The sequence below is a fragment of the Amblyraja radiata genome, unplaced genomic scaffold (genome assembly GCF_010909765.2).
Source record: "Amblyraja radiata isolate CabotCenter1 unplaced genomic scaffold, sAmbRad1.1.pri S88, whole genome shotgun sequence".
Taxonomy (NCBI): Eukaryota; Metazoa; Chordata; class Chondrichthyes; order Rajiformes; family Rajidae; genus Amblyraja; species Amblyraja radiata.
In genome coordinates, this window is record NW_022630171.1 from 157,991 (window position 1) to 172,711 (window position 14,721).

General features: G+C 53.7%; 1 protein-coding gene and 1 long non-coding RNA gene across 2 annotated transcripts; both read right to left on the bottom strand.

The window, feature by feature from the left end:
* Positions 1-640: 640 nt before the first annotated feature.
* LOC116969576 (zinc finger protein 239-like) lies at positions 641-1,435 on the bottom strand (the record flags this gene model as incomplete). The annotated part of the gene is made up of 1 exon (XM_033016412.1): positions 641-1,435. A coding segment is annotated over one exon (795 nt), but the record flags the coding sequence as incomplete, so codon positions are not given.
* On the bottom strand, positions 1,432-10,552 carry LOC116969579. The gene is made up of 3 exons (XR_004410841.1): positions 10,352-10,552; positions 4,899-4,904; positions 1,432-1,442 (listed from the first exon to the last, which is right to left on the bottom strand). It is a non-coding gene; the product is annotated as an uncharacterized LOC116969579 (long non-coding RNA).
* Positions 10,553-14,721: the final 4,169 nt, after the last annotated feature.

A 14,721-nucleotide genomic window follows, 5' to 3' on the forward strand; every position in this document is an offset into this window, starting at 1 on the left:
CGAGACTGAGGAGGGTCTCGACCAGAAACGTTACCCATTCCTTCCAGTATTTTGTGTTTACCTAAACAGCGCCTATCTATCCACGTGGCGGTGTGCCAGCAGGCTGGAGGAGCGGGCAAAGGCCTTGCCACAGAGCGGGCAGGTGAAGGGGCGCTGGCCGGTGTGGATTCGCCGGTGCTCCAGCAGGTGGTCAAGGCGGGTGTAGCCCTTACCACAGGACAGGCCGGGGAAGGGACGCTCACCGCTGTGGGTACGATATTGCTGCCACAGGCTGGACATGCGAGTGAAACCCTTGCCACACTCAGCGCACACAAAGGGTCTCTCTCCGGTGTGTATCCGCTGGTGCTCCCGCAGCCCCCGTGCTCTCTTGTCACAGTGGGAGCAGCTGCTCGCCGACGTGGGCCCGCCGGTGATGCCGCAACCCCCGCGAGCTGTCAAACGACTCACCACAGTACGGGCAGTCGTAGGGCTGGCCACTGGTGTGTACGTGCTGGTGAGACAGGGCGTGGGAGTCCATGGCAGAGCGCTCTCCACACACCGGGCTGGGGACGGGACTGTCACCGGTGTGAACCCGCTGGTGGGACAGCAGTCTGGTGGAGCAGATGAAGCCCTTGCCGCACTAGGCACAGGTGTAGGGGCGCTAGCCGGTGTGGGTGCGTTGGTGCTTCTGCAGGCTGCTGGAGCGGGTGAAGCCCTTGCCGCACTGGGCGCAGGTGTAGGGGCGCTCACCGGTGTGGGTGCGCTGGTGAAGCAGCAGGTTGGAGGACTGGGTGAAGCCCTTGCCGCACTGGGCGCAGGTGTAGGGGCGCTCGCCGGTGTGGGTGCGCTGGTGCTTCTGCAGGCTGCTGGAGCGGGTGAAGCCCTTGCCGCACTGGGCGCAGGTGTAGGGGCGTTCGCCGGTGTGTGTGCGCTGGTGCTTCTGCAGGCTGCTGGACTGGGTGAAGCCCTTGTTGCACTGGGCGCAGGTGTAGGGGTGCTCGCCGGTGTGGGTGCGCTGGTGAACCAGCAGGTGAGTAGACTGGGTGAAGCCCTTGCCGCACTGGGCGCAGGTGTATGGGCGCTCACCGGTGTGGATGCGCTGGTGTATCAGCAGCCTGGTGGAGGTGGTGAAGCCCTTGCCGCACTGGGCGCAGGTGTAGGGGCGCTCGCCGGTGTGGGTGCTGCGCTGGTGAACCAGCAGGCTGCTGGAGTTGGTGAAGCCCTTGCCGCACTGGGCACAGGTGAAGAGGCGCTCGCCAGTGTGGGTGCTGCGCTGGTGAACCAGCAGGCTGTTGGACTGGGTGAAGCCCTTGCCGCACTGGGCGCAGGTGTATGGGCGTTCACCGGTGTGGATGCGCTGGTGTATCAGCAGCCTGGTGGAGTTGGTGAAGCCCTTGCCGCACTGGGCGCAGGTGTAGGGGCGCTCGCCGGTGTGGGTGCTGCGCTGGTGAACCAGCAGGCTGCTGGACTGGGTGAAGCCCTTGCCGCACTGGGCGCAGGTGTAGGGGCTCTCGCCGGTGTGGGAGCGCTGGTGTATCAGCAGCCTGGTGGAGGTGGTGAAGCCCTTGCCACACTGGGCGCAGGTGTAGGGGCGCTCGCCAGTGTGGGTGCGCTGGTGATTCTGCAGGCCGCTGTACTGGGTGAAGCCCTTGCCGCAGTCGCTACAGGTGTAGGGGCGCTCGCTGGTGTGCACGTGCCCGTGCACCTTCAGTTCCTTGGACGACTTGAAGCCTTTGCCACAGTCGGAGCAGGTGAAGGGCCGCTCACTGCTGTGCACCGGCCCGTGAGCCCGCAGCCCCGACAACAAGGCAAAGCTCTTGCCGCAGGTGGAGCAGCCATGGGGCTTCTCGCCCGTGTGCACCCGCCGGTGGGTCTCCAGGTCACTCGCCGTCTTGAAACTCTTGCTGCAGTCCGAGCAGGCAAAGGGCCGTTCTCCCGTGTGCACCCGCCGGTGGGTCTCCAGCTCGCTCGGGCTCCGGCAGGCCTTGCCACACACGTCACACTCATAACGCTTCTCCTTGTTGTGCCCCGTCATCTGGTCCTCCATCGAAGCTCAGACCCTCGAAGCTCAGCCCGCACACCGAGCAGATGGGGGGCTCGCCGGCACCCTGGCCGCCCTCAATGGCCGCTCACGTCCCCGTCTCTCTGTCCACAGCAACGGCTCCTAAACCCTGCAGGAGGGGAACACAGAGGGTCAACAAGCTGGCAAACAGGACATTACTAGCACATATTGAGTGTGTTTATGGCGGAGGAAACCGTTATATAATTCTGCGCGGCACAGTGGAGCAGCGGTACAGTTGCTGCCTCAAAACGCCACCCATTCCTACTCTCCACAGATGCTGCCTGACCCGCTGAGTTACTCCAGCACTTTGTGTCTATCTTCTCCACAGATGCTGCCTGACCCGCTGAGTTACTCCAGCACTTTGTCATAAAGTGATACAGCATTGGAAAGAGGCCATTCGGCCCAACTCGTACCCGAATGGCCTCTACTCCTGCACCTATTGTCTATGTTTCTATTAAAGCCACATTTGCAGATTCTACCTCCAGAACGGCCCAAAATCGCTGATAAACAGCCACTGACAGCCAGCACATCCAGTGAGCGCTAACCAGTTGCTAACTAGCGGTTAACCCGCCTTAACTAGCGATAAATCCCATTTGTGTGAGTTTTCACCATTTTAGCACCAAACCGGCCCCAAATCGCTGCTAAACGGGTCAGCGACGGCCAACACGTCTAGTGAGCGGTAACCAGCCGCTAACCAGCGGTTAACCAGCCCTAACTAGCGATATTAGGCGATAAAAGCCACATTTGACCACATTGGGAGTTTCAACCCCAGAACTGCCCCAAATCGCTGCTAAACTGGTCAGCGGCGGCCAACACATGTGGTGAGCGTTAACCAGCCATTAACCAACTACTAACCAGTGGTTAACCCACCCTAACTAGCGATAAAATCACATTTGACCACATTGGGAGATTAAACCCTAGAACGGCCCCAAATCGCCGCTAAACGGGCCAGGGAGGGTTAACACGTTTAGTGATCGTTAACCAGTTGCTAACCAGCGGTTAACCAGCCCTAACTAGCGATATTAGGCGATAAAAGCCACATTTGGCTGCATTTTTCCACATTGGGAGATTCAACCCCCAGAACGGCCCCAAATCGCGGCTAAACTGGTCAGCGACGGCCAACACGTGTGGTCAGCGCCAACCAGCCGCTAACTAGCGGTTAACCCGCCTTAAATAGCGTAAATCCGCCGAAAAAGGAGAGAAAGACTCAACTACAGCAGAGAAGCGACAAGATGGCGGCGGCGGGAGGAGGAGGAGGGGGCGGGGCCACGTCCCTGCGTCAGCGCGTATGGGGCTCGACGTCATCGCGCGGAGGGGTAGAACGTCACCGGGCCCGGCCCCTCCCCCCCCCCTTCTCATTGACTTCAATGGAAGAAGTGCCCTGATCAAAGATGGCCGCCGCCTCTCCCTGGGCTTCAATGGGGTTGAACTGCCAGTATCAAAGATGGCCGCCGCCTCTCCCTGGGCTTCAATGGAGACCAGTATCAGTATATCTTTATTGTCATTTTCCTGAGTCCTCACATACCCAGAGGAAACAAAAAAACGTTGCTCAACCAGTGTCCATTCAGTGTGCAGTAAAAAATAACAACAAATAACTAGAAATAAAAAACATATATCATGAACAAATTAAATGAAACACTCTACTCTCTACTAGACATCAACAGGGGTTCCGATCGACAGCCGCTGCAGTGTGTCCAGGTTGATGGTTGGTGCGCGATACTTTGGCAGGGGGCTAAGTCCGTTTATCAGTCTTATAGCCTGCGGGAAGAAGCTGAGGAGCATCCTGCTGGTTTTGCAGCTAATGCTCCTGTACCTCTTCCCAGATGGCAGGATGGAGAATATGTGATGCGATGGGTGGTAGGGGTCTTTGATGATGGAGATGGCTCTGCTGATACATCTCTGTATCAACAGAGTTGTATCAACAGGACTGGCCAAATTTTGTGCCCTCCACTACAGTGATGAATTCTGTGGTGGATGTTTGTGTTACAGTTTTATTGTGGTTGTGTGTTCTTTATTATTGTATAGCTGCAGACAACCCAAATTTCCACCAGCCTGGCTGTGTGGCAATAAATTATATCTAATCTAAATCTAATCTTCCTGTATATGTCCAGCAAGAAAGGGAGTGGAGCACCAATAATCCTGCTGGCGGTCTTCACAATCCTGTCTAGTTGGTGCCGTTCGTACGCCTTGCAGCTCCCGAACCAGGAAGTGATGCCGTTGGTTAATGTGCTCTCGATTGTCCCCCTATAAAAAGTTCGTAGGATGTGTAGTGGGGAGACCTGCTTTCCGTAGTCTTCGGAGAGGGTGTAGTCGCTGCTGGGCTCTCTTGACCAGTGCTGTGGTGTTGGTTGTGGACATCAGGTCATCTGACAGGTGGAGTCCTAGGAACTTCACGCTGCTGACCCTTTCCACATCAGCTCCATCGATGTGCAGAGGTGTATGGTGTTGTTTTCCCGCCCTCCTGAAGTCAACCACCATCTCCTTAGTTTTTCCCACGTTGAGAATGAGGTTGTGGGATTTGCACCATCCTGTGAGCAGCTCCACCTCCATCCTGTACGCCGACTCATCATTGTCACTGATGAGACACACCACTGTTGTGTCATAGGCGAACCTGTTGATGAAGTTGTTGTTGAGTCTAGCAGTACAGTCGTGTGTAAGCAGACTAAACAGCAGGGGGCTTAGGACACAGCCTTGGGGCGAGCCAGTGCTCACGGCTATGGGTTTTGATGTCCTACTGCCCACCCTGACTGTCTGCTACCGTTGTGATAGAAAGTTCAGGACCCAGTTACATGTGCCAGCATCAACCCCCAATAGCTCCAACTTCTCCACCAGCTGCTGCGGAATGATTGTGTTAAACGCAGAGCTGAAGTCTATGAAGAGGATCCTGGCATAAGTATTTTTCCGATCAAGGTGTGACAGTACGAGGTTCAGCGTTGTTGAGACTGCGTCCTCTGTGGATCGGTTGGCTCTGTAGGCGAACTGCAGTGGGTCTAGGGCGGCAGGTAGACTCTTTTTGATGTGCTGCATAACCAGTCGCTCAAAACACTTCATTGCTATGGGTGTTAGAGCCACTGGTCGAAAGTCATTATGGCAGGCTGGGTTTGGTTTCTTCGGGACAGGGACGATGGTGGCACTCTTAAGACAGTTGGGCACTACTGCCTGGCTGAGTGAGATGTTAAAAATGTCTGTGAAGACATCTTTCAGTTGCTCGGCGCAGTCTCTTAAAACGCATCCAGGAATGTTGTCCGGCCCTGCAGCTTTGCGTGGATTGATGCTGGCAAAGGCCTTTTTAACTCCGGCTGCGGACAGCCTGAGCGACTGGTCACTGGGAGATGGCAGTAGTGCACGTGTCTGGGTGCTGTTTTTAACCTCAAACCGTGCGTAGAACTCGTTCAGTTCATCTGGTAGAGAGGGGTCGTTTTGGCATATCCGCAGCGGGGGGGGGGGCTTGTAGTCAGTGATGGTATGAAATCCCTGCCACAAGTGACGTGTGTCTTTGTCATTTTCGAAGTGGCTATTAAGTTTTTGCCCATACAGCCTCTTCGCTTCCCTGATCCCCTGGGATAGGTTACTCCTTGCCAGTTTGAGATGACTGCCAGTATCAAAGATGGCCGCCACACACTGGGATTCATTCACATAGGTCTCAATGGAGAAGGCTGCCTTTACCAAAGATGGCCGCCCCCCCCCCCTGGGATTCATTCACATTGACTTCAATGGAGCGACTGCCAGTAGCAAATATGGCCGCCGCCCCAGGGCCTCAATCCCCTCATTGACTTCAATGGGGGAAGTGCCTTGATCAAAGATGGCCGCTGCACCCCCTCATAGACTTCAATGGAAGTTGTGCCAGTAGCAAAGATGGCCGCCGCCTCTCTGTGCATCACCATCCCCTCTCAATGACTTCAATAGGTAAGTGTGTTTAACAAAGATGGCCGCCGCCTCCCTGGGCTTCACTCCCATTTTCAATGAAGTGCCTTGATCAAAGATGGCCACATCCATGGGATTCATTCCCATTGACTTCAATGGAGTGGTGAAGTGCCTTGATCAAAGATGGCCACGTCCCCCCTGGGCTTCATTCCCATTGACTTCAAGGGTTTCGAAGAAGGGTTTCGGCCCAAAACGTCGCCTATTTCCTTCGCTCCATAGATGCTGCTGCACCCGCTGAGTTTCCCCAGCAATTTTGTGTGACTTCAATGGAGTGCCTTGATCAAAGATGGCCACCTCCCCCTGGGCTTCACTCCCATTGACTTCAATGAAGTGCCTTGATCAAAGATGGCCACCTCCCCCTGGGCTTCACTCCCATTGACTTCAATGGAGACCAAAGATTCAATTGAATTCAACTTCAGATTCAACTTTAATTGTCATTGTCAGTGCACGGTGCAGAGACAATGAAATGTAGTTAGCAACGGAGAGACCTGGGGCGCGGGGGGGGGGGGGGGGGGGGGGGAGGGGGGGGGAGACAGAGAGAAGGGGAGAGAGAAGGGGGAGAGATAGTTTGGATTAGAAACATAGAAACATAGACAATAGGTGCAGGAGTAGAGGCCATTCGGCCCTTCGAGCCTGCACCATTCGCCATTCAATATGATCATGGCTGATCATCCAACTCAGTATCCTGTACCTGCCTTCTCTCCATACCCCGATCCCTTTAGCCACAAGGGCCACATCTAACTCCCTCTTAAATATAGCCAATGAACTGTGTGGCCTCAACTACCTTCTGTGGCAGAGAATTCCACAGATTCACCGCTCTCTGTGTGTGTGAAAAAAAATGTTTTTCTCATCTCGGTCCTAAAAGATTTCCCCCTTATCCTTAAAACTTGATGATGGAGTTCACACTGTGACTGGCTACGCAGTCATGAGTATAGAGTGAGTACAGCAGGGGGCTGAGCACTCATTAGTATAGAGTGAGTACAGCAGGGGGCTGAGCACGCATTAGTATAGAGTGAGTACAGCAGGGGGCTGAGCACTCATTAGTATAGAGTGAGTACAGCAGGGGGCTGAGCACTCATTAGTATAGAGTGAGTACAGCAGGGGGCTGAGCACTCATTAGTATAGAGTGAGTACAGCAGGGGGCTGAGCACTCGCAAGGGATGAATGTTGAGATTTGCAAAAGAACAAATAACTATTTGGCAGTGTATACAGTGGAACTGTACGCTATTTTGAAGGCAGTTCGGTGGATAGAACAGGTGCAACCATGCAAAGTATTAATATGTAGCGACTCATTGTCTGCAATCCAGAGTATTGGATCTGGTGCATCCCATAGGCGGCCTGACCTAGTGTATGAAATTCTACTACTATTAAGCCAAGTAACAAGGAAGGGCAGTGACGTGACTTTGTTGTGGGTCCCAGCACACATTGGTGTGCTAGGAAATGAAAACGTGGATAAATTAGCAAAAGAGGCCGTTAATAAAGAGAACATAGAGATAAACCTACAATTATCCAAATCTGAAGGAAAACACATTGTGTGGAAGAAAATAAATCAGGAATGGCAACAATACTGGGAACAGGAGACAAAGGGGAGACACCTCTATTCCCTACAAAATAGAGTGGGCATTACAGCAAGAAGAGGGGGGAACAGGAGAGAACAGGTAGTATTAGCAAGATTGAGGATAGGACACACTCACCTGAACAGCACATTAAAAATGTTGGGAAAACACCCTACTGGGCTGTGTGAGGAATGCCATCAGCCGGAAACAGTTCAGCATGCTCTAGTTGCATGTAGAAGATATGAAACAGAAAGAAGAGTTTTGATCAGTGAAATGAAGAAAATTGGAATGACAGATATATCAGAAAATAACATTCTAGAGTATTGAGGGGAAGGAAAAGGAGTAAAGGTGTTGTTTAATTTCTTGAGGGCCTCTGGCCTTATAAAAAGGATATAATGTAAAGACATGAGGACTGTGGAGTGAAGCCAGAAGGTGGCAGCAATGCAACATTGTGGATGCCGGCTGCCGTAAAACTCCAAAGAAGAAGAAGAAGGCTGAGCACTCATTAGTATAGAGTGAGTACAGCAGGGGGCTGAGCACTCATTAGTATAGAGTGAGTACAGCAGGGGGCTGAGCACTCATTAGTATAGAGTGAGTACAGCAGGGGGCTGAGCACTCATTAGTATAGAGTGAGTACAGCAGGGGGCTGAGCACTCATTAGTATAGAGTGAGTACAGCAGGGGGCTGAGCCCCCTTGTCCTGGACTTCCCCAACATCGGGAACAATCTTCCTGCATCTAGCCTGTCCAACCCCTTAAGAATTTTGTAAGTTTCTATAAGATCCCCCCCTCAATCTTCTAAATTCTAGCGAGTACAAGCCGAGTCTATCCAGTCTTTCTTCATATGAAAGTCCTGCCATCCCAGGAATCAGTCTGGTTAACCTTCTCTGTACTCCCTCTATGGCAAGAATGTCTTTCCTCAGATTACGAGACCAAAACTGTACGCAATACTCCAGGTGTGGTCTCACCAAGACCCTGTACAACTGCAGTAGAACCTCCCTGCTCCTAGACTCAAATCATAAGCTAATGGCATGTTGGCCTTCATAGAGAGAGGGATTGAGTGTAGGAGCAAGGTGGACCTACTGCAGTTGTACAGGGCCCTGGTGACACCACACCTGGAGTATTGTGTGCAGTTTTGGTCTCCAAATTTGAGGAAGGATATTCTTGCTATTGAGGGAGCCCAGCCTAGGTTCACCAGGTTAATTCCTGAGATGATGGCGGGACTGTCATATGTTGAAAGAATGGGTCGACTGGGTTTGTATTCACTGGAATTCAGAAGGATGAGCGGGTATCTTATAGAATCGTATACAATTACTGAGGGATTGGACAGGGTAGATGCAGGAAACATGTTCCCCATGTTGGGGGAGTCCAGAACTGTTAAGGTACATTTCTTAAAACAGACAACTCACAATAAGTTAGATCAACCAACACAAGCTTTACTGATTATTTAGCCGGCTAGAGTGGCAGGGGATACAAATTCAAGTATGCAACACACACTTAACCCTCCTGGGCCATCACTCTAATGAACAAAGGCACACAACATCTTTTGTTACTATTTTGGAAACGTGAAGTAAGTGACAGAGGCGAGGGAATATAAGGAGATAAAAGGATGTGAGATAAGGAGAGAGGAATGTATATGTGTAGCTCTAAGGGACATTGTTCAGGTAGCATTTGGAGTATTGCATAATTAACCAGAATGGTTTAAAAACGAGGAACTGCAGGTGCTGGTTTACAAAAATGGACACAAAACGCCGGAGTAACTCAGCGGGACAGGCAGCATCTCTGGACAGAAGGAATGAGTGATATTTCGGGTCGAGACTGAGGAGGGTCTCGACCAGAAATGTTACCCATTCCTTCCAGTATTTTGTGTTTACCTAAACAGCGCCTATCTATCCACGTGGCGGTGTGCCAGCAGGCTGGAGGAGCGGGCAAAGGCCTTGCCACAGAGCGGGCAGGTGAAGGGGTTCTGGCCGGTGTGGATTCGCCGGTGCTCCAGCAGGTGGTCAAGGCGGGTGTAGCCCTTACCTCAGGACAGGCCGGGGAAGGGACGCTCACCGCTGTGGGTACGATATTGCTGCCACAGGCTGGACATGCGAGTGAAACCCTTGCCACACTCAGCGCACACTAAGGGTCTCTCTCCGGTGTGTATCCGCTGGTGCTCCCGCAGCCCCCGTGCTCTCTTGTCACAGTGGGATCAGCTGCTCGCCGACGTGGGCCCGCCGGTGATGCCGCAACCCCCGCGAGCTGTCAAACGACTCACCACAGTACGGGCAGTCGTAGGGCTGGCCACTGGTGTGCACGTGCTGGTGAGACAGGGCGTGGGAGTCCATGGCAGAGTGCTCTCCACACACTGGGCTGGGGACGGGACTGTCACCGGTGTGAACCCGCTGGTGGGACAGCAGCCTGGTGGAGCAGATGAAGCCCTTGCCGCACTAGGCGCAGGTGTAGGGGCGCTCGCCGGTGTGGGTGCGCTGGTGCTTCTGGAGGCTGCTGGAGCGGGTGAAGCCCTTTTTGCACTGGGCGCAGGTGTAGGGGCGCTCGCCGGTGTGGGTGCGCTGGTGAACCAGCAGGTGAGTAGACTGGGTGAAGCCCTTGCCGCACTGGGCGCAGGTGTAGGGGCGCTCGCCGGTGTGCGTGCGCTGGTGCTTCAGCAGGATGGAGGACTGGGTGAAGCCCTTGCCGCACTGGGCGCAGGTGTAGGGGCGCTCGCCGGTGTGGGTGCGCTGGTGAAGCAGCAGGTTGGAGGACTGGGTGAAGCCCTTGCCGCACTGGGCGCAGGTGTAGGGCCGTTCGCCGGTGTGGGTGCGCTGGTGATTCTGCAGGCCGCTGTACTGGGTGAAGCCCTTGCCGCAGTCGCTACAGGTGTAGGGGCGCTCGCTGGTGTGCACGTGCCCGTGCACCTTCAGTTCCCTGGACGACTTGAAGCCTTTGCCGCAGTCGGAGCAGGTGAAGGGCCGCTCACTGCTGTGCACCGGCCCGTGAGCCCGCAGCCCCGACAACAAGGCAAAGCTCTTGCCGCAGGTGGAGCAGACATGGGGCTTCTCGCCCGTGTGCAATCGCCGGTGGGTCTCCAGGTCACTCGCCGTCTTGAAACTCTTGCTGCAGTCCGAGCAGGCAAAGGGCCGTTCTCCCGTGTGCACCCGCAGGTGGGTCTCCAGCTCGCTCGGTCTCCGGCAGGCCTTGCCACACACGTCGCACTCATAACGCCTCTCCTTGTTGTGCCCCGTCATCTGGTCCTCCATCGAAGCTCAGACCCTCGAAGCTCAGCCCGCACACCGAGCAGATGGGGGGCTCGCCGGCACCCTGGCCGCCCTCAATGGCCGCTCACGTCCCCGACTCTCCGTCCACAGCAACGGCTCCTAAACCCTGCAGGAGGGGAACACAGAGGGTCAACATGCTGGCAAACAGGACATTACTAGCACATATTGAGTGTGTTTATGGCGGAGGAAACCGTTATATAATTCTGCGCGGCACAGTGGAGCAGCGGTACAGTTGCTGCCTCAAAACGCCACCCATTCCTACTCTCCACAGATGCTGCCTGACCCGCTGAGTTACTCCAGCACTTTGTGTCTATCTTCTCCACAGATGCTGCCTGACCCGCTGAGTTACTCCAGCACTTTGTCATAAAGTGATACAGCATTGGAAAGAGGCCCTTCGGCCCAACTCGTACCCGAATGGCCTCTACTCCTGCACCTATTGTCTATGTTTCCATTAAAGCCACATTTGCAGATTCTACCTCCAGAACGGCCCAAAATCACTGATAAACAGCCACTGACAGCCAGCACATCCAGTGAGCGCTAACCAGTTGCTAACTAGCGGTTAACCCGCCTCAACTAGCGGTAAATCCCATTTGTATGTGTTTTCACCATTTTAGCACCAAACCGGCCCCAAATCGCTGCTAAACGGGTCACCGACGGCCAACACGTCTAGTGAGCGGTAACCAGCCGCTAACCAGCGGTTAACCAGCCCTAACTAGCGATATTAGGCGATAAAAGCCACATTTGACCACATTGGGAGATTCAACCCCAGAACTGCCCCAAATCGCTGCTAAACTGGTCAGCGGCGGCCAACACATGTGGTGAGCGTTAACCAGCCGTTAACCAACTACTAACCAGTGGTTAACCCGCCCTAACTAGCGATAAAAGTCACATTTGACCACATTGGGAGATTAAACCCTAGAACGGCCCCAAATCGCCGCTAAACGGGCCAGGGAGGGTTAACACGTTTAGTGATCGTTAACCAGTTGCTAACCAGCGGTTAATTAGCCCTAATTAGCGATATTAGGCGATAAAAGCCACATTTGGCTGCATTTGACCACTTTGGGAGATTCAACCCCCAGAACGGCCCCAAATCGCGGCTAAACTGGTCAGCGACGGCCAACACGTGTGGTCAGCGCTAACCAGCCGCTAACTAGCGGTTAACCCGCCTTAAATAGCGTAAATCCGCCGAAAAAGGACAAGAAAAGGTGAGAAACTCAACTCCAGCAGAGAAGCGACAAGATGGCGGCGGCGGGAGGAGGAGGGGGCGGGGCCACGTCGCTGCGTCAGCGCGTCCCTGCACAGAACGTCACCGCGTATGGGGCGCGACGTCATCGCGCGGAGGGGTAGAACGTCACCGGGCCCGGCCCCTCTCATTGCCTTCAATGGAAGAAGTGCCCTGATCAAGGATGGCCGCCGCCTCTCCCTGGGCTTCAATGGAAATGACGGCCAGTATCAAAGATGGCCGCCACACACTGGGATTCATTCACATAGACCTCAATGGAGAAGACTGCCAGTAGCAAGGTGCCAAACCAGTGTTGTATTATGTGCTATAATGCACTATAATACAATGCATACTGCAATATAATGTTGTATTATGTTAGAAACATAATAATAATAATAATAATAAATTTTATATTTAATGGGCGCCTTTCATACAAAATCTCAAGGACACCTTACATAGTAATCGGAATAAAAACATATAATCGGAGTAAAACAAGTAATTAAAGACATCACAATGACACAAATTAAAAACAGAATTCAATCCAAAAACAGAAAATCAAAAACACAGTGTGAAGAGAGAGCAGCGGCAACCAATTCGTGCCAGCGTCCACTCTCCCTTCACGGCAGCCATCTTGGACACAGACCTACAAGACTACAGTTAGACAAAAAAGAATCATCCCCCCACAGTGGATAGCACTGTGGAGGAAGGCACAATGTCCAGTCCCCACCCCTGTTCACCCCAAAGTCAGGCCTATTGGGGCCACCGCAATTGCCTCTACGGAGGCCCGATGTCCCTGGCCGTTCTCACCGGGTGGTCTTGCCCCGGCGTCGGGAGAGTCCTTTCGGCGGCTGGGCCACTTGGAACGGCCGCTTCTTGGTTGGAGCCCGCGGCTGCCGAAGCCGACAAGGCCGCGCCGGTTTGGCGCTCCTAGGCTCCAGATGAAAAAGTCGGCGCCCGCTCTCCGCACTGCCGCCTTGCCGCCTCTACGCACGCCGTCTCTCCGCACGCCGCCTCTCCGCTCCGCAAACCCGCAGCCCGGAGATGTTGCTCACGGCGGTCCAGCTCGCCAGAGCTCCAGCGCGGCGACCCAGGCAAGGCATCGCCCGCTCCGCTCCGCTCCAGCGCTCCAGCGCTCCAATGCAGTGCCGCCACGCAGGCCGAGGTGCTGGGTGGTTCCCGCCAAGAAACGGCGCTCCAAGCCCGCTGGTAGGCCACGACGACGGGTCGACGGGCAGCACGGAAAAAAGGCTGCCACACCGACCAGGTTGGGACCTATAAATAAAGTAACACCTACCCCCCCACATTAAAAGACCATATCCCCTACAAACAAAAAAACAGGACTCACTAAAAACTAAAAAAAAACGAATTTAAGACGGACGGCTGCTGCTAGCAGCCGTTCACCAAGATGGCTCCTCCTCCTAATATGAGCCAGGATGCTCCAGATGTGCCAGTGCAGAATGTAGAGCTGTGTTGATGGCATCCTCCATTGACCTATTAGCTCTATACACAAATTGATGCTGATCCAGGGTGGATGGGAGTGAGGACTTAATGTGGGCCAGGACCAGCCGTTCAAAACACTTCATCACCGTTGAAGTGAGAGCAACAGGTCTATAGTCATTCAAGCTGGTAATTGATGTTTTTTTTGGGTACAGGCACGATGGTAGCAGTCTTAAAGCATTTAGGGACAGTGCACGTTGACAGAGAGAGGTTAAAGATTTTGCTAAAAACCTCCGCCAACTGGTCTGCACAGTCCCGCAATACTCTCCCTGGGATGCCATCTGGGCCAGCAGCCTTCCTGGGGTTGACCCTGCGGAGTGTTCTTCTGATGTCCTCCGTACTCACAGCGAGTGGCGGGTTGTCAGTGCTGGGTGCGGCTGCAGGTGCAGGCTCTGCCTCATTCAGCTCAAACCGGGCGAAAAAATGGTTGAGCTCCTCAGCTAGCGAGTTGTTACTGCTGCAGATGATCGCCCCCCCCCCCCCTTGCCCTTATAGTTTGTGAGTTGCTGAATGCCCTGCCAGACACGCCGAGGGTCCCTCTCGTTGAAATACCCCTCTATCCTTCTTCCATAGGCTGTCTTTGCCTCTTTAAAGGCTCTCTTTAGTTTAGATCTGGCAGTGCTGTACAATTCATCACTGCCAGATCTAAAGGCTGAGTTCCGTTCTCTCAGCAGGTTCCTGACATCCCTGGTCATCCATGGTTTGTTGTTTGGGTAGCACCTGACCTCCCTGTTGACAGTGACGTTGTCAATACAGTTCTGTATATAGAACATGACTGTGGATGTATATTCATGTATGTCCTGGTTTGCAAACAGGTCCCACTCGGTGCGCTCAAAACAGTCCTGAAGTTGGGCGGCAGCGCCCTCGGGCCAAGTCTTTATGCTTCTCACACTGGGCTTGGTTCTCATAATGAGAGGTCTGTATGCCGGGGTGAGAAAGAGTGATAGATGGTCAGACTGGCCGAGATGAGGGAGAGAGGAGGCTTTGTATCCATCCCTAATGTTGCTGTACACGTGATCCAGTGTATTTTGACCTCTCGTCGGACACGTGACATGCTAGTGGAATTTAGGGAGGACAGTTTTTAGATTAGCCTGATTGAAATCTCCAGCCACGATGAAAATCCCATCAGGATGCGCAGTCTGTAATTTGTTGATTAATGCTAGCAGGGTGTTCAGTGCTAGCTTGATGTTGGCACTTGGTGGAATATAAACAGCCAGAATAAC